The sequence below is a fragment of the Physeter macrocephalus genome, chromosome 9 (assembly GCF_002837175.3).
Source record: "Physeter macrocephalus isolate SW-GA chromosome 9, ASM283717v5, whole genome shotgun sequence".
Lineage (NCBI taxonomy): Eukaryota > Metazoa > Chordata > Mammalia > Artiodactyla > Physeteridae > Physeter > Physeter macrocephalus.
The window spans coordinates 59317356-59340691 of record NC_041222.1 but is presented as its reverse complement, the minus strand read 5'-3'; the positions used below and the strand labels follow the sequence as shown (position 1 = coordinate 59340691).

Here is a 23336-nt window from a genome sequence, read left to right as displayed (position 1 = left end):
ATTATAAAGATGACTAGAGAATACTGTAAACAGTTGTCCATCAACAAATTAGACAACCTAGATGAAAAGCACAAATTCCAATAAACATACAAAATACCTAAACTGACTCAAGAATAAATAGAAAATCTCAAACCCATAATAAGCGAAGGGGTTGAATCTGTTATCAAAACGTCCCAACACAGAAAATTCCAGGACCAGGTGGTTTCACTGGTGAATTTTACCAAACGTTTTAAAAGAATTAATACCAATCTTGTTCAAATTCTTCCAAAAAAATATAAGGGAGGGAACACTTCCTAACTCATTCTTTAAAGCTAGCATTATCCTTATACCAAAGCCAGATAAAGATAGATATCCCACCAGCATAAGGTTGGTTTAACATCCAAAAATCAAGTATGGTAATATGCCATACCAATAAAATGATAGACAAAAACCACATAACCATTTCAATAGATACATAAAAAGCATTTATTTGCCAAAACCCAATACCCCTTCATGATAAAAAATAAGCAACTAGGAATAGAAGGGAACTTCCTCAAACTGATAAGGTACATCAACAAAAAAACTCAGCTCTAATATCATACCTAAGGGTCAAAGAGTGACTCCTTTCCTCCTGAGATCAGGAAGAAGCGCTAATACCATACCTAAGGGTCAAAGAGTGACTCCTTGCCTCCTGAGATCAAAAGAAGACATAGAGGTCCACTCTCTCTCTTTTCTATTTAACTTCGTACTAGAGGTTCTAGTCTGGGCAACAGGCAATAAAATGAGATAAAAGACATACATATTACAAAGGAAGATAACAATCTCTACTTACAGATGGCATGATCTTACACACAGAAAATCCTAAGGAATAAACCTGTTTAGGTAGGTTGCAAGATACAAGATTAATATACAAAAATTAATTGTGTCCCTTTACGTTAGGAATGCACCATCCAAAAAGAAAATTAAGAAACAATTCCACTTAGAATAACATAAAAATAATTAAATATTTCAAAATGTATGTACCCAAAGAAATACAAAGTTGTAGTCTGAAAACTATAATACATTGTTGAAAGAAATTAAAGAAGTTTCTAAATAAATGAAACATCCCATGTTGATGAATCAGAGTTATAATATTATGAGGGTAACACTCTCCATATTGATCTTCTGATTCAATACAATTTCTATCAAAATCATCTCAGCTTGCTTTTTTTTGCAAGAAATGGAAAAGCTGATTCTAAAATTCATATAGAAATGCAAGACACACAGAATAGGCAACCTTGAAAAAGGAAGAATAAATTTGGAGGACACACATATCCCAACTGCAAAACTTACTATAAGTCTACAATAATCAATGTAATGTGGCATAGGCATGAGGATAAATGTATAGATCAAAGGAACAGAATTGAGGTCCTTATATTTACAGTCAACTGATTTTCAATAAACATGGCAGGATAAATTCAGTGGGGGAAGAATAGTCTTTTTTAACAAACGGAGCTGGGACAACTGAATACACGTGCAAAACAATGAAGCTGGATTCCTATCAAACATCATATTCAAAAATTAACTCAAAATGGATCAAGATCTAAATGTAAGAAATAAAACTCTTAGAAGAAGACATAAGTGTCCATCTTCATGATCTTGGATTAGGCAATGGTTTCTCAAGATGCATATCTGAGATGCATCTGAGAATGCCCAAAAGCATGGGCAACAAAATAAAAAGTAGATAAATTAATTATCAAAATTTTAAACTTTTGTGTTCAAATACTACCATTAAGGATGTAAAAAACTCAGAAAACTGAAGAAAATAGTTTCAAATTATATCAATAAAAAGAGACTTGAATCCAGAATATATGCAAAAGAAACGGTTTCAAATTTCTTCAAAGACATGCAAATGGCCAATAACATACAAAAAGATGACCAGAGGGCTTCCCTGGTGGTGCAGAGTTTGAGAATCTGCCTGCCGATACAGGGGACACGGCTTCGTGCCCCGGTCCGGGAAGATCCCATATGCTGCGGAGCGGCGGGGCCCGTGAGCCGTGGCTGCTGAGCCTGCGCGTCTGGAGCCTGTGCTCCGCAATGGGAGAGGCCACAACAATGAGAGGCCCGCGTACCGCAAAAAAAAAAAAAAAAAAAAAGATGACCAGAATTATTAGCCATCAGGGAAAAGCAAATCAAAACCACAATGAGATGCCATTCACATCCACAAAGATGGCTCCAATCAAAAAGATAGACAATAACAAGTGCTGATGAGGACAAAGAGAAATCAGAACCCTCAGTAACTCCTGTTTGGAATGTAAAATAGTACAGCTGCTTTTGAAAACAGTCTGACAGTTCCTCAGAAGCTTAAAAACAGAATTATCACATGACCTAGTAATCTCTCTCTTTGGTATGTACCTATGAGAAATAAAAATGTGTGATGTATACACAAAATCTTGTACACAGATATTTGTAGCAGTATTATTCATAACACAAATGTCCTTCTACTTGAGATAAATGAATGAAATGTAGGATATTTATATAATAGAATATTATTAAACTATAAAAATAATGAACTACGGATACATGTTACAACATGGATAAACCCTGAAAACATTATTCTAAGTGGAAGAAGTCATTCACAAAAGATCATATACTATAATTTCATTAATGTGGAATGTTTAGAGCAGATAAATCTATATAGAGAGAAAGGCCATAAGTGGTTATCTCAGGCTTTAGAGCTAAGGATAAATGAGGAGTGATTGTTAAAGGTTACAGGGCTTCTTTTGGGGATGATGAAAATGTTCTAAAAGTAATTTTGATAATAGTTGCACAACTCTGCATAAACTAAAAACTATTGGCCTGTACACATTAAATGGATTAAATGTATGGTATGTGAAATATACACCAAAAGGAAAGGAAGTGGCAGTTTTCTTACTGACAATGTAATTATATAACTTAGAAAAATCTAGAAAATGTACACATTTTTTGAACTAATAAAACATTTGGGGAAAATTGTTGAAAAGAAGCTCAAGATAATTCAGTAATATTGCTGTCTTCTAGAAATAATTAAAAATATAATTTAAAATATTCAGCAAAAAAATTATTTAGCATAAAACAATATTTTAACATTAATAGCTAGGAATAAATCTAATAAAAATGAACAGTACTGTTTTAAGAAAATTACAAAACTGTATGCCACATTCTTAAATAGCAGGATTATAATTCTTCCAAAATTATTTCATAAATTAGATGATGTTCCAACCTGCTTTCTAACAGAATTTTTCAGTAAAACTAATGAAATGATCCTTAAATATTATTAGATAGTGAAGAGGGACATATAGTGCTCATGACTTAACAAAAAGAAGAATAAAGAAGTAGATCACCCTACAAAATAATGAGTAAAATTTTAAAACTACAATACCTAAAACCATGAAAATAATAGGAAGTCCAGAAACAAACCCAAACACACCCATGGAAACTTAGAGATGTGAGAGAGACTGAATCACAAATCAATAAACTACTGAATAAATGGTGTGGAACACCACACCCAAAAATGAATTCTAAATAGATTAAAAATTTTAGGGTAGGGAATACTTAAGAATATAAGACTTCTAAAACAAAAACAGTAGAGAAGAAAATAATAAAAATGACTCTATAAAAATTCACAAATTTTTGAATGTTTAATTCACCTTATTCAAGACTCACTGAACAGAACGTATGTGTAATATATATATATTTTTTAAAGTATTGCTATCTAGAATAAAGAATGCTTACAAATTAATAAGAAAAGATAAGCACTCTAATAGAAAAAAAAGAACTGAAAATCACAGAATGGACTATTTGAATGGCAAATAAGGAAATGAAATCATGATCAAAAAATCATGTAGCTATGATTAACACAAGGAAGTACCACTTACCCTTATGACACTACCAAACTGCTTAAAGGCTGTAGGGAAGCAGAAACTGATATAAAAATAAGAAAACAAATGTGCCAGAATTCACTTCTCTCAATGGCTCAGTTATTCCCTGATTGTGCACTAACAGAATTACTGTATGTATTTCCTTAAATATCTGCAATAAACAGATTCACACTCAGAAAGACAAATCCTTAAATAATCAGGCATACATGCATACACTCACACACACGTATAGACACACATATCCATTCTTACTATATTTTAATAGCTATATATATATATGTGTGTGTGTATACTTATGTTATATATTCTTCTTAAGCATGTACACATAGAGGGACTATCATATTTACTAGCACTAAAATTTGTCTGAGGCCTTTTCAACAAAATCTATGTTCAAAGAGAAACATGGAATTCGATGGGAAAAAATGAACAAAAACATTCTCAAGACCAACAGAAAGCTACAAAAAAATATTATTTTGAAAAAAAACTGATCAAAAAGGATATAAGAATATTATAAAGATTGATTGTACCTTCCATCTTCTATAAAAATAAAATTTTAGGGCTTCCCTGGTGGCGCAGTGGTTGAGAATCCGCCTGCCGATGCAGGGGACACGGGTTTGTGCCCCGGTCCGGGAAGACCCCACATGCCGCGGAGCGGCTGGGCCCGTGAGCCATGGCCACTGCACCTGTGCGTCCGGAGCCTGTGCTCCGCAACGGGAGAGGCCACAACAGTGAGAGGCCCGCGTACCACAAAAAAAAAAAATTAATTAATTAATTAATTAATTAATTAATTTAATTTAATTAAATTTTACAACGAATAAGGCCCTCTCAAGCCAAAGAAACACATATAAGACACATGTATTTTTTAACTGTTTTGTGCTTTTTTTACATAGTTTTTAAAGGACCTGGAAAATACAGTATTAAAACTATATTGCAATGAATCCTAGCTATATTTATAAATTTAATCCCTAATTGAAAAAAGCCAAAATTCATAATTCTAAATATGTTTTTTCAAAACATGTTTTATTTCAAAATGCAATAGCCTTTATTTTTTAATGATTACATTTTAGATAAGTATTTGAAGTCAGTTTCCTGCTTTGCAACATCAATTTTTAAAAAGCTGTGGGTCTTAACTGAAGGAATATAAATTAATGCTAGTCCCCACTGGTGGATATGAATATATAACTTGTTATTTAAAGAAAATAACATGTAATAAACTTCCTATAAGAAGTTAGATCCAAAATAACAGCACGGATTCCATTCTCATTGCATACCTTTATTTTTGCATCAATGCTACACTTTTCTTTTCTCCAGTGTGCTTCCTCCTTCCTCAGTTTCTCCAGGTCATTTAGCAGGTCAGTGCAGTGGGTACTTAATTTCTCATTTTCCTCCTTCAGATTTTTTATAACCAGTCTGTTTTGCTCTTCCTTATTCTGTACACACTCCTTAGTGTCCTGTAGAACAGTACCACAGGGGCCGATAAACAAAACAAAATGAAACAAACCAAAAAACAGGTGAGAACTAATCAGCAAATATAAACTGTGCAATTTTACCCCCACAGCAGCTTCTATATTTGATGGCCAAGGTCACCTGTATACTTTTATTGGCCTCTTTTCATGCAGGTGGATGGGTCATATTTTTTCACTGGATGACAGCTTTGATGAGTACACATTTGCAAAGAGCCCATTAATTGATCAAGCTGCCTTTGATGCTGTCCCCAGCTATTTTTGAGACCCACACAGACATATCCTCCCAGACCTGGGTTTTATCAATTAATAATGCCAGTCCCATCAGAATCTAATTACAAGAAGCCACATATTCACACTCCTACTTTCTTAGCTCCATTTCCATCATTAACTATTTATCTGAAAGTTATAAAGCTTAGAGTCTTAGCTTTAAAGCATCTTTCTCAGAGTTTTTGCATGTGAGAAAACTGTATGGTACAGCAGGGCCTAAGGCAATTTTTCCTCCAAGCTTGTCACTTTCTGTGCCACAAAGGCTGACAAAGCTTTAAGTAGGACTTCAAAGAAAGTACTGTAAAACTATGTACAAGTCAACACACCTTAACTTCTTGACTTTTATCTTTAAATTTCTTCTGCAAGTCACTGAATTCTTTCCTTAAGAAAGCATTTTCTTCATCTACTGCAATCTTCTGTTTCACAAGGTCATTTATTTCCTGTTTTAGTCCTGATTCTCTCTATGGAAAAAAGCAAAATTACTGATGAGCTGTTATTTCTAAGAAAAAATAATTTTATGTAAAAAGTTTTAGATTTTGACTGATAATATTAGAATTATCTACCTTTAATAATAACATCCATTATCATAATACTCATTTCCTATGACATGCCCAGAGATTTTCAAGTAAAATGTGCAAATATGGTACTGACTTACTAGTTTAAGATGAAGAACCCATAAAAACTGGATACCAAATATTAAGCCACATACAGAAAGTAAACTTTTTGGATTTCTGTGTGTAATAGGAAAAAAATGAAATTTTACAAAACATTCTAATTAAAGAAAATGCTTACGTAGCTAAAATAAGAATTATCCTCTATTTGACTATCATTTGGAAGAAAACATTTTTTAGAGAAACGAATACAGTTTTGTGAAAGCATAAGCAATTTTAAAGAATGAAAAATGAAAAGTCTGTCTTGATACAAAAAGTATCTTGCTCTGCAGAAAGAATATTCAGAATATTGAAACTGCCATAATTTTTAACTGAATATTCTTCTCACCTACCAGAGTAAATGATATCTAGTTGGAGGATGTATCCATGACTCAATTCTTAGTTTCCCTCTTCTCAAATCTTTACAGCTTTTCCCTCAGAAAATTTACCCACTTTCTTGGCTTCTGATCTCATCTCTGTCTGAAAGACTACCCAATCCATAATCCAGCCCTGACTCTTTCCCAATCACCAATCCCACATTTCCAGTTTTCTCTAAAATACCTCCATCTGAATTATCTGCTGCCACCTCGAACCAACATGCTAAAACTGACATCCATGTCCTGATATTAACTCTTTACTAAACTTACCCAACTTTTGTCAACCCACTCATTTTTTCCACCAATATTTGAAACTAGTATGTCTTAAATTTTTTTGCAGTGTTTAATTTAGAATTTCTAGTTTATTTAAACATTATTAAATTCAACTTGCTATATGCTTTGTTATATTTTACCTTTATTATATATAGTAAGAACTACATTACTTTTTAAAATTTTTATTGGAGTATAGTTGATTTATAATGTTGTGTAAGTTTCTGCTGCACAATAAAGTGTATCAGTTATACACATACATATATCCACTCTTTTTTGTACTCTTTTTCCATATATGCCATTATACAGTATTAAGTACAGCTCCCTGTGCTGTACAGTAGATCCTTATTAGTTATCTATTTTATATATAGTAGTGTATGTATGAAACTTTTATTTCATCTCTGTGTATACTGGGTCATGAAGTAAAATGTATTTTTTTCAGTGTGGGGATCATATTAATAAAACATCGTTCTTGATTATTTATATTAAGAGGTGGCATTACTAGTTCATAGGCTATATGCACTTCAAGAGTTCTCATAACTCCACATGTGCACCAACGTGACGCTCAAGCTTAGTAAGTTTTTATAAATGAGGTATAAATGGTACCTCATATTAGTTTTAATTTTTATTTCCTATTTTAATTATTAGGGCATATCAAAATGTGTTTGACATCAATCAAACAGCATAAAATCAGATGCATAAACACGGCCCATCCACAATTCATAGCCTATTTTCCTTTTTTCATCTAAGTCTCAGCCTCCTTCAAGATTCAATTACTACCTCCTCATTGAAGCCTTCCCTAGCTATCACAGTAATTTCTGCTATTTCTAAATTTCTGTATTGCCTTCATTATTCATTTGACACATAACAAATTACCTAGTCTTACTGATTATCTATGTACTAATACTATCTCCCAAACTAGATTATAGTAAATGTTTATGAATGAGACTGACACTAAATGATAAATTCAATCATATGAACACTAAAGCTGAAATACCTACAGGCCTATCCTTTCAAAGGAGAACTGACAAAAATTGAGCATCCTCATCTATTCTGGAGACTATCAGGAAGGAGTGACACTAGATCAAATGATTTAAGGTTCAGAAGGGTTTGCCCAATAATGTGAACTAAACTTAACTTGACAATATAAATGACACCAATAGCAAGCCCTTTCATGAAAATTATTTAATATATTAAAATGTTGGCTTTTGAGTGAATTTAGTAATCCACAGGACAAATATAGACTTAATTTTTAAATAAAAACACAAAATACAGTGGGAACTTAGTTAACCAAAACTATCAAATTTTGATAATTAGTTTAATAACTGGTATTATATATTATAATCATTAAAGTAATAAGTTAGACAAAGATGTACTCCCAATGGAAGAGGACTGATAAACTCTCAAAGATCTGTTAAATTTTGTATAACTCAAAATATTTTCCTGATAAAATATACCCTCAATGATCTAGTTTCTATAAAGAAAGCACAGGTATATATAGTTACAATTCATTTATTTTGTTTTCTTTTTTATTGAGGTATAGTTGATTTATAATAAATTATATAAGTTTCAGGTGTATAACATGATTCACAATTTTTAAAGGTTATACTCCATTTATAGTTATTATTCAAAATAGCTATATTCCCTGTGCTGTACAATATATCCTTTTAGCTTATTTACGTTATACATAGTAGTTTGTATGTCTTAACCCCCTACACCTATCTTGTCCCTTCCCCCTTTCCTCTCCCCACTGGTAACCACTAGTTTGTTCTATGTGAGTCTGTTTCTTTTTTGTTATATACACTAGTTTGTTTTATTGTTCAGATTCCACATAAAAGTGACATCATATAGTATTTGTCTTTCTCTGACTTACTTCACTAAGCATAATACCCTCTAAGTCCTAAATTTAGCTTCATGAAACCTTTTCAAACAAACTTTTCTGGATACAGCAGAGTACATTCTTAATGGTCTGCCTTGAGTTAATATTAAAATAGCAAATAGAACTCAGAGGAGCCATAAAGCATAAAGAGTGACAAGAGAAAGTATGTCTCAAACAAATAATTTATTATGGATAAGCCATGAAATGAATAATTCAAATCATGGTCAAAAGAAGTCTATAGAGTAAGAAGAGAATGATAGTGAATATGAAGCATTTTCGAAAAAAAGTGGGGTGTGGCAGCAGTGGCATAGAAGACCTAAAACTGTAGGAGGCAATACTTGAGCATAGTTAATATATTATTTATATGACCTACTTTAAAATGCACATAAAAATTTTAATAAAAAAACAGAGAAGTAATGAAACCACAACAACTAAAACAATGGTAAATGGAGAAAGGGGAAGGGGTGAGAGAATTAAATGTAACTGAGAACCAAAACTCATCTATGAGCTTCCTAGAAGGTAAGGAAAAAGAAATATAATGTTTAAAAAAATCATCTAATTGAATACAATACACTCGTTTATTAGCAGAGTCATGTTATCTAATATAATACTTGAAGGAGAAATTTATTACAAGATTTACTTTATAACTAACAGCACCAAAGTAAAGCGCAGTCTTACCAAAAGAAGATATTTGGCAATTTTTACACTATAATCAATAAAATATATTATTAGATTGTTCTATGAAAGTTTTCCTGAAACTAGCTAAAAAGATTGTGTGTGTGTGACTTTCTAGTAGTTTGACTAGAAACATAGTTAAGATTTAAATAAACTAAAGGAATCATCAGTCTTAACTGTTACTCTATTCCACAGACTACAAGTTCAGAAAAGTAATGGCTATTGAACATTACTCAGTGGAACAACAAAAACATAATGGAGGGACTTCTGGCTTCCAATCTAGGATGTAGGAACTTGGAAGTTGTCCCTCCTTTTCACACAACATGAAAAAAGCTGAGCAAACTGAAAATCAACACCTCTTCCTATAATCATCAGAGAACTGAGGTCATAGGGCAAATTGCTGTTCCCAAAACTAGAGAGACAGACAGATACAGAGAATGACAATTTAGCAGAGCAAAAACCCAGAAGAAAGGAAACTCCATGGAAACCAGTAACAGGGTAGGAAAATCAAATTTGCAATTAACAAATTACTGGAGGATCAGTGTGGACATGTTTGAGAGTTAAAATGTCTGGGACGGCCCAGTCTAGAGGCGTTCCCATAATTTCGTGAATTCTGCACAGAGGAGCACGATCACATTGTCTCCGTGAAGATCAGAGAAAAGTCCCTTCCTGCTTTCTGTGGGAGGAGAGGGAACACAGACATTTAAAAATATGCCCTAGCGGAGAGGAGTCAAGATGGCAGAATAGGAGGACGTGGAATTCGTTGCTCCTCGCAAGTACATCAAGAATACATCTACAAATAGAACAACTCTCATAGAGCACCTGCTGAACATTAGCAGAAAAATTCAGAACCTAAAAGGACAAGAAAAATCCCCTCACAACCGGGTAAGATGAAAGAAAAAGAAAAGAGGAATCAAAAATGGAACCAGCAACCCTGGCGGGAAGCTGAAGGTGAGGAGAGGTCCCCCCAACTCAGAAATTCTAACTCCCTCATGGTGGGGAAATCAGCTGGGAAAGAAGAGGACCTTCGGGGGAATCAAAGGAGAACGCAGCCATTGGTCAGTGGAAGGCAGGACAAAGTAAGAACTGCACACATGGTCTACACCACTGCTCTGTGCATTCCAGCCTGAGTCACGAGTCATCTATTGCAAACAAGGTCTGGGTGCTGGAAAATGGGGTTTGGAGTGAGGACCCAGGGAGGGGACAGCTGTTGGCTACAAAAATATAGCCTGAAGGGACAGGAATAAGGAGCTCTACAATCACAAAAGTTTGTGGGAAAAGTTCTGGACACCATAGAAGCAAGGTGTCACTCTTGAGTGGCATGCAAGGGGTGGGGCCATCATTACAACCCCTTTGCAGCCGGCATCTGCCTCCCCAGACACAGCAGAGGGGACGGGAGTGAGGGAAGAGCAGCCAGGAATGCCCCTAGAGGAAGCATGGTCTGCCTGGAAGGTGAAGTGCCATTGTTGACTGGCGCATGGGGGCGGGGCAGGGCAGCCACCACCCTCACACGCCAGCTCCTGCATCCACGGGTACTGGGAGGGGGACTCCCACCAGAGCCAGTGCGCCACAGTCTGTTGCAACTGCCTGCTGGTCCCGGCCACCGCAGGTAACTCACAAACACCCCAATTGTGGCTGCCCCCGCAACTGTAGCCGCCATACCCCTCCCCAGCCTGAGTAAGTGTGACCCAATCAGCTGTTGCTTCCACTCCCTCTTGCCTGGGCAAGGAAGGAAGGTGGCACACACGCAGAGAAGGGATCAAAACCGAAGCTGAGCCCCAGGGGCTGCAACGTAGGATGAGGAACGGAAATCCTTCCGTGAAGCCGCAGAAGCTGTGGATTAAATCCCCGAGATTAGGTTGGTAAATCTTGCATCTGTGAGATACCTGAATAGACGAGTGTTCCAAAAATTGAGTTCAGTATAGCCTTTGCAGCAGTGGACTTTGGGGGCAAGTACATGCAAGAGTCAGGCCAGGTCAGACTCTGAGCTGGCCCCACAGTGCCCACAGCAGGTGCAGAGATCTATGCAGAGGTATTGGAAGGCCTCCCTGGGAGGCGGGGATTGGCTGTGGCTCACTGTGGGAGCAAGGACACTGAGAGAGGATGCCCCAGGAAAATATATTTATTACTGTTATGCTTTTATTGTTTGTTTCATTTTGTTCAGTTGTTGGTGCTATTGCTTTAATTATTTTTTATCTTTTATTCTTATTTTTTTCCTTTTTTAATATATATATATTTTTAATTTTTCTATTTTTATTTTACTTTTTGGTAGTTTTGGGGTTTTTCTCTGATTTTGGTTCTTTGATTTTTGTTTTATTTTCTTTTATTTTTAATGCTTTCATGTGTATATTTTATGTTTTCTTCACTTTTTTGCTTGCTTCCTTTCTGTTTTATTTTTCATTTTTTGTTATTACTTTAGTCCATGTTGATTTCTCTCATTTTTGAATTCTTTTGTTTGTTTGTTCTCTTAGTTTTTTTTTCTGTGTGTGTGTGTTGTGTTGTTGTTGCTGCTGTTCATTTGCTTTTGTTTTTGCTATTTGTCTTGGGTTTTATTTCTCTGTTAGTTTTCTTTACTTTTCGTTTTTTTCTTTCCTTTTTTTTTCTTATTTCTCTGGCCACACTGTACAGCTTCCGAGGTCTTGGTTCCCCGGCCAGTGGTCAGGTCTGGGCCTCCGTGGTGGGAGCACAGAGTCCAGCATGCTGGACCACCAGAGAATTCCCAGGCCCAGGGAATATTAATTGGAGTGTGCTCTGCTGGAGGTATCCATATCAACACCAAGACCAGGCTCCACCCAACTGCCTGCAGGCTCCAGTGCTGGACACCTCACACCAAACAACCAGCAAGACACGAACACAGCCCCACCCATCCACAGACAGGTTGTTTGAAGTCATACTAAGCTCACATACTCCCCAAAACACACCACCTGATGCAGCCCTGCCATTAGAGGGAAAACACTCAGATCCACCCACCAGAGCGTAAGCACCAGTCCCTTCCACCAGGAAACCTACACAAGCCCCTGGACCAACCTCACTCACCAGAGGGCAGACCACAGAAGAGGAACCACAACGCTGCAGCCCACAGAAAGGAGACCATAAACAAAGCAGGTTAGACAAAATGAGATGACAAAGAAATATGTTGCAGATGAAGGAGCAAGGTAAAATCCCACAAGACCAAATAGATGAAGAGGCAATAGGTAATCCACCTGAGAAACAATTCAGAGTAATGATAGTAAACATGATCCAAGATCTCGGAAACACAATGGAGGCATGGATCAAGAAGATAAAAGAAATATTTAACAAGGACCTAGAAGACCCAAAGAACAAACAATCAGTAATGAACAGCACAATAACTGAAATGAAAAATACCCTAGAAGGAATCAATAGCAGAATAACTGAGGCAAAAGAACAGATAAGTGACCTGTAAGACAGAATGGTGGAAATAACTGATGCAGAGCAGAATAAAGAAAAAAGAATGAAAAGAAATGAGGACAGTCTCAGAGACCTCTGGGACATTAAATGCACCAACATTTGAATTATAGGGGTCCCAGAAGAAGAAGAAGAAGAGAAAGGGAAAGGGTTTAAGAAAATATCTGAACAGATTATACTCAAGAACTTCCCTAACATGGGAAAGGAAACAGCCACCCAAGTCCAGGAATCCCATACAGGATAAACCCAAGGAGAAACATGCCAAGACACATGTTATCAAGCTAAACAAAATTAAATACAAAGAAAAAATATTAAAAGTAGGAAGGGAAAAGCAACAAATAAACTACAAGGGAATCCCCATAAGGTTATCAGCTTATTTTTCAGCAGAAACGCTGCAGGCCAAAAGGGAGTGGCAGGACATATTTAAAGTGATGAAAGGGAAAAACCTACAACCAAGATTACTCTACCCAGCATGGATCTGATCCAGATTCGACAGAAATATCAAAAGCTTTATAGACATGCAAAAGCGAAGAGAATTCAGCACCACCAAACCAGCTCTACAACAAAATGCTAAAGGAACTCTCTAGGCAGGAAACACAAGAGAAAAAAAAGACCTACAAAAACAAACACAAAACAATTTAGAAAATAGTAATAGGGACATATATATCGATAATTACCTTGAATGTACATACATATCGATAATTACCTTGAATGTAAATGGATTAAATGCTCCAACCAAAAGACACAGACTGGCTGAATGGATACAATAACAAGACCCGTTTATATGCTGTCTACGAGAGACCCACTTCAGACCTAGGGACACATACAGACTGAAAGTAAGGGAATGGAAAAAGATATCCCATGCACATGGGAATCAAAAGAAAGCTGGAGTAGCAATACTCATATCAGACGAGATAGACTTTATTATTTTTTTTTTTTTTGGCTGCGCCGGGTGTTAGTTGCAGCAGGCAGGATCTTCGTTGCAGCATGCGGTATATTTGGTTGCAGCACATGCGCTCTTCATTGCAGCATGCAGGCTTCTCTCTAGTTGTGGCATGCGGATTTCTCTCTAGCTGTGGTACATGGGCTCCAGGGCACGTGGGCTCTGTAGTTGTGGCATGTGGGCTCCAGAGCGCATGGGCTCTGTAGTTTGTGGCACGCAGGCTCTCCAGTTGAGGCGTCCAAGCTCAATAGTTAAAGGACGTGGGCATAGTTGCCCCACGGCATGTGGGATCTTAGTTCCCCAACCAGGGATTAAACCTGCATCCCCTGCATTGGAAGGTGGATTCTTTACCACTGGACCACAAGGGAGGCCTGAAGATAGACATTAAAATAAAGACTATTACAAGAGAAAAGGAAGGACACTACATAGTGATCAAGGGATCAATCCAAGAAGAAGATGTAAGAATTGTAAAAATTTATGCACCCAACTTAGGAGTACCTCGATACATAAGGCAAATGCTAACAGGGCTTCCCTGGTGGCGCAGTGGTTGAGAGTCTGCCTGCCGATGCAGAGGACACAGGTTCGTGCCCCGGTCCGGGAAGATCCCACATGCCGCGGAGCGGCTAGGCCCGTGAGCCATGGCCGCTGAGCCTGTGCGTCTGGAGCCTGTGCTCTGCAACGGGAGAGGCCACAACAGTAAGAGGCCCGCATACTGCAAAAAAAAAAAAAAGAAACCCCATGCAAATGCTAACAGCCATAAAAGAGGAATTTGACAGTAACACAATAATAGTGGGGGACATTAACACTCCACTTACACCAATGGATAGATCAGCGAGACAGAAAATTAATAAGGAACTACAAGCCTTAAACGACACATTAGACCAGATAGACTTAACTGACATTTATAGTACATCCCATCCGAAAGCAGCAGAATACACTTTCTTCTCAAGTGCACACAAAACATTCTCCAGGAGAGATGACATCCTGGGTCACAAATCAAGTCTCAGTAAATTTAAGAAAATTGAAATCGTATCAAGCATCTTTTCCAACCACAATGCTATGAGATTAGAAATCAATTACAGGGGAAAAAATGTAAAAACCATAAATACATGGAGGCTAAACAATATTCAACTAAATAACCAAGAGATCACTGAATAAATCAAAGAGGAAATCAGAAAATAAGAAGAAACAAATGACAACAAAAACACAACAACCCAACACTTATGGGATGCAGCAAAAGCAGTTCTAGGATGGAAGTTTATAGCAATACAATCTTACCTAAAGAAACAAGAAAAATCTCAAATAAACAACCTAACCTTTCATCTAGAGCAACTAGAGGAAGAAGAACAAACAAAACCCAAAGTTATTAGAAGGAAAGAAATCATAAAGACCACAGCAGAAATAAATGAAATAGAAAGGAAGAAAACATTAGCAAAGATCAATAAAACTAAAAGCTGGTTCTCTGAGAAAGTAAACAAAATTGATAAACCTTTAGCCAGATTCAACAAGAAAAAAAGGGAGAGGACTCAAAACAATAAAATTAGAAATAGAAAAAGGAGAAGTTACAGCTGACACCGCAGAAATACAAAGGATCATAAGAGACTACTACAAGCAACTATATGCCAACAGAATGGACAACATGGAAAAAATGGACAAATTCTTAGAAAAGTATAACCTTCCAAGACTGAGCCAGGAAGAAATAGAAAACATAAACAGACAAATCACAAGTAATGAAATTAAAACTGTGATTAAAAATCTTCCAACCAACAGAACTCCGGAACCAGAAGGCTTCACAGGGGAATTCTATCAAACATTTAGGGAAGAGCTAACACCTATTCTTCCCAAACTCTTCCAAAAATTGCAGAGGGTAGAACACTCCCAAACTCATTCTACAAGGCCACCATCACCCTGATAGCAAAACCAGACAAAGATCACAAAAAAGATAACTATAGGCCAATATCACTGATGAACATAGACACAAAAATCCTCAACAAAATACTAGCAAAATGAATCCAACAACACATAAAAAGGATCATACACCATGATCAAGTGGGGTTTATCCCAGGGATGCAAGGATTCTTCAATATACGCAAATCAATGTGATACACCATATTAACAAACTGAAGAACAAAAACCATATGACCATCTCAATAGATGCAGAAAAGGCTTTTGACAAAATTCAACACCCATTTATGATAAAAAAAAAAAAAAAACTCTCCAGAAAGTGGGCATAGAGGGAACATACCGCAACATAATAAAGGTCATATACGACAAACCCACACCCAACATTATTCTCAATGGTGAAAAACTGAAAACATTTCCTCTAAGATCAGGAACAAGACAAGGGTGTCCACTCTCACCACTATTTATTCAACATAGTTTTGGAAGTCTCGGCCATGGCCATCAGAGAAGAAAAAGAAATAAAAGAAATTCAAATTGGAAAAGAATAAGTAAAACTGTCACCATTTACAGATGATATGATACTATACATAGAAAATCCTAAAGATGCCACCAGAAAACTACTAGAGCTAATCAGTGAATTTAGTAAAGTCACAGGATACAAAATTAATACAGAGAAATCTACACAAACAGATGGAGAAATATATCATATTCTTGGATTGGAAGAATCAATATTGTGAAAATGACTATACTACCCAAAGCAATCTACAGATTCAATGCAATCACTATCAAACTACCAATGGCATTTTTCACAGAAAAAGAACAAAAAATTTTACAATTTTTATGGAAACACAAAGACCCCGAAGAGCCAAATCAATCTTGAGAAAGAAAAATGGAGCTGGAGGAATCAGGTTCCCTGACCTCAGACTATACTACAAAGCTACAGTAATCAAGACAACATGGTACTGGCACAAAAACAGAAATATAGATCAATGGAACAGGATAGAAAGCCCAGAGATAAACCCACGCACCTATGGTCAACTAATCTATGACAAAGGAGACAAGGATATACAATGGAGAACAGACAGTCTCTTCAATAAGTGGTGCTGAGAACACTGGACAGCTACATGTAAAAGAATGAAATTAGAACACTTCCTAACACCCTACAAAAAAGAAAAAAACTCAAAATGGATTAAAGACCTAAATATAAGACTGGACACTATAAAACTCTCAGAGGAAAACAAACGCAGAACACTCTGTGACATAAATCACAGCAAGATCTTTTTTGACCCACCTCCTAGAGTAATGAAAATAAAAACAAAAATAAACAAATGGGACCTAATGAAACTTAAAAGCTTTTGCACAGCGAAGGAAACCATAAACAAGACGAAAAGACAACCCTCAGAATGGGAGAAAATATTTGCAAAGGAAGCAACTGACAAAGGATTAATCTCCAAACTATACATGCAGCTCATGGAGCTCAATATCAAAAAAGAAAAAACCCAATCAAAAAACTGGGTGGAAGACCTAAATAGACATTTCTCCAAAGAAGACATACAGATGGCCAACAGACACATGAAAAGATGCTCAACATCACTAATTATTAGAGAAATGCATATCAAAACTACAATGAGGTATCACCTCACACCAGTCAGAATGGCCATCATCAAAAAATATACAAACAGTAAATGCTGGAGAGGGTGTGGAGAAAAGGGAACCTTCATGCACTCTTAGTAGGCATGTAAACTGATACGGCCACTATGGAGAACAGTATGGAGGTTCATTAAAAAAGTAAAACTAGAACTACCATATGACTCAGCAATCCCACTACTGGGCACAAACCCTGAGAACTCAGCAATCCCACTACTGGGCACATACCCTGAGAAAACCATAATTCAAAAAGACACATGCACCCCAATGTTCATTACAGCACTATTTACAAAAGCCAGGACATGGAAGCAACCTAAATGTCTATCAACAGAGGAGTGGATAAAGAAGATGTGGTACATATATATACAATGGAATATTACTCAGCCATAAAAAGGAACAAAACTGGGTCATTTGCAGAGACATGGTTGGACCTAGAGAGCGTCATATAGAGTGAAGTAAGTCATTAGGAGAAAAACAAATATCATACATTAAGACATACATGTGGAATCTAGAAAAATGTCACAGATTATCTTATCTGCAAAGTAGAAAGAGAGACAGAGATGTAGAGAACAAATGTATGGATACCAAGGGGGAAAGGGTGGGGGGGTGGGAGGAATTGGGAGATTTGGATTGGCATATATACACAATTGATACTATGTGTAGAATAGATAACTAATGAGAACATACTGTATAGCACTGGGAACTCTACTTAATGCTCTGTGGTAACCTAAATGGGAAGGAAATCCAAAAAAGAGGGGATATATGTATAAGTACAGCTGACTTATTTTGCTGTACAGTATAAACTAACACAACATTGAGCTCTCCTGACTGCTCTGTGGTATCCTGAATGGGAAGGAAATCCAAAAAAGAGGGGATATATGTATAAGTACAGCTGACTTATTTTGCTGTACAGTATAAACTAACACAACATTGTAAAGCAACTATACTCCAATAAAAACTAATTTAAAAATAAAATAAAATTTTCCCTAAGTATATATTTCTTAACAAGGCCTCTCCTCAAGAGAAATTATTTTACCCAAGCCTGCTGGGATTTTACCAGAGACTAACCAACCCCTAGGATGTAAAAACCCAACTCCAAAACCCTCTAGCCTTCCAATCTTTCCTAAGGGAGAAAAAACTGAGAAGCATTTCTGAAGGTCAGAGCCTAGGGGCACAAGCTCACTAAAAGACTGAGACCTAAACATAAGACTATGGAATACTCCCCCTCCCCAGACACCTCACAATAGGTTTCATCAATAGGGCTTCTGTATAATAAAAAGGTAATACAACTGAAAGAACTTTGTGTTTCAGATGATATTTAAGAAGTCTCTCAAGAAACCCAAATAAAAAGGACACCAAAGCAAACATTAGCCTTTGCTAAATAAACAGTAAACACAGCCTAACCTCTAGCAGATAAACATAAAACCTCACACTAAAGGCCTATTTCTCTCAGTACATTTTACCCATTTGGTTAATTTTATGTGTCAACTTGGTTAAACCACTGTACCCACGATAACCAGTTTTTAATCAAACACCAGTCTAGATGTTGCTGTGAAAGTGTTTTGTAGATGTGATTAACATTTAAATCAGTAGACTTTGAGCAAAGCAGATAACGCCTCCATAACGTGAATGGGTCTCTTACAACCAATTTAAGACCTTAAAAAAAAGAACTAATCCTCTGAGGGGGAAGGAATTCTGCCTCCAGAATGCTTTTGGATTCAGTTGCAATATCAACTCTTCCCTGGGTCTCCAGTTTGTTATGCAGAATTTAGATATGCCAGCCCACAACTATCAATACATGAAAAAATGCCTTAAAATCAACTTCTCAATCTCTCTCTGTCTCTGTCTCTCTCTCATATCTTTATCTATCTCTATAAACACACACACGCACACACACACACACACACACACACACACACACACACACACATAATTAGTTCTGTTTCTCTGGAGAATCCTATTACAGACTTTGTTCCTGTTTAGGACTTCAGTCTTAAAATTGCAAGGACTTGGATTCTGCCAACGACCTGAATAAGCTTAGAGGGAGATTCTTCCCAAATTAAGCCTCCAGATGAAAACATAACCCAATCGAAACCTCAATTACAATCGAGATAATGAGCAGAGGACCCACCTAAACTATGCCCAGACTCCTGACCCACAACAATTTAATAAATGTGTACATTCTTTTAAGGCTTTAATTTGTTATACAGCAGGAGAAAAACTAATGTACCACAAGATATTTTCCTATAGAATTTATAATAGAAAATAATAGAAAAAATGGTTATGAAACATAAACACTGGAAATCTTGACAGTATAAAAAAATACAACGAACAATGCTAAGAACAGGAAATTAAGTCCTCCAATTACTCTCTTTAAGTTCACTTTAAAATGCAGAAGAGAGGATGAGTAAGTAAAAATTTGCTAATTTTCTCATTTTTTTTTACAGTGTGCAGTTGAGAGATACTATCTATATTTTTTAGAATATGTTAGCATCAAGATGTATAGTGTTCAAAGACAAATATCACATGATATCACTTATATGTGGAATCCAAAAGAATGACACAAATGAACTTATTTACAACACAGAAACAGACTCACAGACATAGAAAGCAAACATTGTTACCAAAGGGAAGAGGGAGGGATGGATAAATTAGAAGTTTGGGATTAACAGCTACACACCACTATATATAAAGAAGATAAACAACAAAGACCTGCTGTATAGCACAGGGAACTATATTCAATATCTTGAAATAACCTATAGTGGAAAATAATCTGAAAAAGAATATATATACATATATGTATACACACATATATATAACTGAATCACTTTGCTATATACCTGAAACTAACATAAGATTGTAAATCAACTATACCTCAATTTTTTAAAGTATAGTGTTAAATATTATATATAAAATAATAAATTTAATCACTAGAAGAACTGATACAGACCCTAAACCTTCCAAATTATCAACGTAAGAGTGCATGCACATATACACACACATACACACACAAATGAAGAGAAGACAGATATGTGGCAAATTTTAAAAAGACAAAGAAAATACTAAAGCAGAAAGCATAAGGTCAATCAGAGAACAAAGATCAAATAAGTATATCAGATCTTACACAGATAGAATAAACTTACCTTTAAAAAGGTAAAGACGTAAATATTGAGTCAAGACACAGCTCAACCAAATAGTATATATAAGAGATTCATCTAAATATGCAATGTGAAAGGATGAACAAATATATAACAAATTTAACTGACAGAATGCTGGAGGAAAGATAATAGTTTAAGAAGAAAATTAAGATATAATCTGAATGACTAAAAAGATGAAAAAATTAGAATAAATGTATTAAATCTTGTTATCTTCTTGATCTCATGGTGTCCACCTTCAACTAGAATTCTGTTAACTCAATTAAGTCTTCTTGTATTGTATATTTTAATTTCCTTCTTCATTACTTTCAAATATTTTGCCTAACATTTTTTAAATGCAAAAATTTCTTTCTCTGCACTGTTAAATTTCCTCATTTGTTTTCATTACTTTCTAAGAATTCAGTGATCTCTTAAAATGTCATATACCATTCCACTTGTGTTGCTTTCTAAAATCACTAAAAACTTCATGATTGCTGAACTTAGTATTTTTTCACAAACCCCATGAATTCTGTAACATTTTACATTAACCACCTTTTGTTTCTTGAAACTCTCCTCTCTCGATTCATGACATATGATATTATACTTCTCTCTTTCTACTTCTCTGAACAGTCTTTTCATCTCTTTAACCGAAACTTGTTCTTCCTCTCACCCATTAATAATATCAGCAAATATATAGTTCTTAGAATTCTGTTTAAAGTCTTCCCTCTAACTATAACATTAGATATCTATATATCAAGGAGAAAACTCCTTCCCAAGGATTGGATCCATGCTTTCAATGGTTTGCTTAAAAATCTCTAAATGGAATTCCCACCAATAACTAAAACACAAATTGTCTAAAAGAAGCTCAGAAGTCATCCTCACAGTAAGTTGTACCTCTTTATAATAACCCTCTTTCTGACAACAACACCACTGCTCTCCTGGATTCTCCAGGCTGAAAACCTAAGAGTCTCTTTCAAATTACTGTCAGTTCCTTATGGTTCTAATTTATATATCTTTAACTCTTGCAAAACTAATAGTTCAGGTTCATGTTATTACTCTTATACTATGAAATAATCTTCTTACAGATCATTCTACTTTCTGCTTTTCTTTTTCTAATTGTATACTGGATTATCAGTTTTATTTTCAGAGATTACAGATGAATTAACGTAAGTGAATGAAAAGCTTAGATAGATTCCTTTGGCCTATAAATCCAACTACTTCATTCAAGCAATCAAGGCCTTTCCTTAATACAGGTCCAATATAACATTCATCTTATCTCAGCCTACACTGCTACATATTATCTATGAAACAAACTATAAATTTCAGTATCACCCAAACATACTCTACACTCCCACCTTCAAGAATTTTGCCTGATGTTCACCATGGGCAAATCCTCCTATAATCTCTACCTATTAAAACCATTTGAATATCTTAAGACCTCTCCACAGAATTTAATCTCTCCTTCTTTCGAATCTTTATAGCATTCTGCTTGTGATTCTCTCATGGCACTTAAAATACATTGGTTTTATTCAGTTTAAGTCATACATTTAAAAATATTCAAAGAGCATCTACTATAAATCAGGCAATATGGTAAATATTAGATGTTGGGTATACAAGGGTCCCCACCCTCACAGAATCTTAATCTAATGTAGCAGAATATGGTTACTTGCACCTCACTTTTATCCCCACCCTACTGCTCATAGAGACTTAGAAATCATTAAAGGCAAGAAATTTAACTCTGAATTTTCCACAGTACCATCACAAGATAATGTCTACATTTAATACAGCAATTTGTTGAATTAAACTGAAAATATACCCTGTAGAAAGTGACAACCATTATTGCACAAAAGTATACATGGTTTAGGCTAAGAAATTAAAGGCCCTAGAAAACAAATTAGGTGCCTAAAAAATAATTTCTCTCATGGGCATTTAATATTTTATGAGCTAAATGATTCTACTCAAAAAGTAAATAATGAAATAATATCTACCCAAGGAAAAGGAAGTAGGAAAAGAATTTAGCAAAGACAAAGGAAAAATATATTGTCATTTAAGAAAGTCAACATTTTCTTAAATGTTATGCTATTACTATCTAGACCTGGTAAACTGAGCATTCCCTAAAGCATTGCAAACTTAATGCCAAAGGATATCAAAAAGAGTGCCAAAATCCATTCTCCCCCACAGAACAGACTTGTGACTGAGGAAGAGATTGCTCAGCCTGGATCTACATTTTCCCAAATCCCCTGAATCTTGCAGTGGCCACGACTGGTTTTTCTCAATGAAATGCTGGTACAAATGATGTTTGCCACTTCCAAGTCTTAACATTGTATCTACTAGGCAGCTTAGACTAGCCTAATTAATATACAAGGCATATGGAAATATTTATCTATTTTAAAATTCATTTGGATATTGTTTGATATTCGAGTGGCAAATACAACTGTTTATTCCCAAAATGAACTAAAAAGTTACTTTTAAAATTTTATCACTATAGCACCAATTATGACATTTTCATAAGGAAAATACGATGCTGGAAAAGATATAAATTTCAAATTTATATGTCATATAGGAATCTATATTCAATTTTATAACAAGTTTATGTGGATGTAGAGAATGAAAAAATTATTTAATCTTTTATCTACATTAACTTCCATTTTTACTCCTTTAATAAAACTACTTAATAACAATAACCAACCTTAGATGAAAGTTCTCATGACTGTTTAATTGGCTAGGAAGGGAAATAGAGTAAGAAGTCGGAAGAGCATAGGTGCAAGAAAGAACCTTCATTTAATCTAGAAAATAAAGATAATTTAGCCTATAAAGAGCTA

General features: G+C 35.5%; 1 protein-coding gene across 1 annotated transcript in view; it reads right to left on the bottom strand.

Moving 5' to 3' along the window:
• CNTLN (centlein) overlaps positions 1-23336 on the bottom strand; it is a 375432-nt gene that overhangs the window by 267289 nt on the left and 84807 nt on the right. The window contains exons 4-5 of the mRNA XM_024126731.3: positions 5938-6072; positions 5150-5329 (exon numbers count right to left, since the gene is read on the bottom strand). Of these exons, the coding sequence (XP_023982499.1) occupies positions 5150-5329; positions 5938-6072 (315 nt within the window). The remainder of the gene's footprint in view (positions 1-5149; positions 5330-5937; positions 6073-23336) is intronic.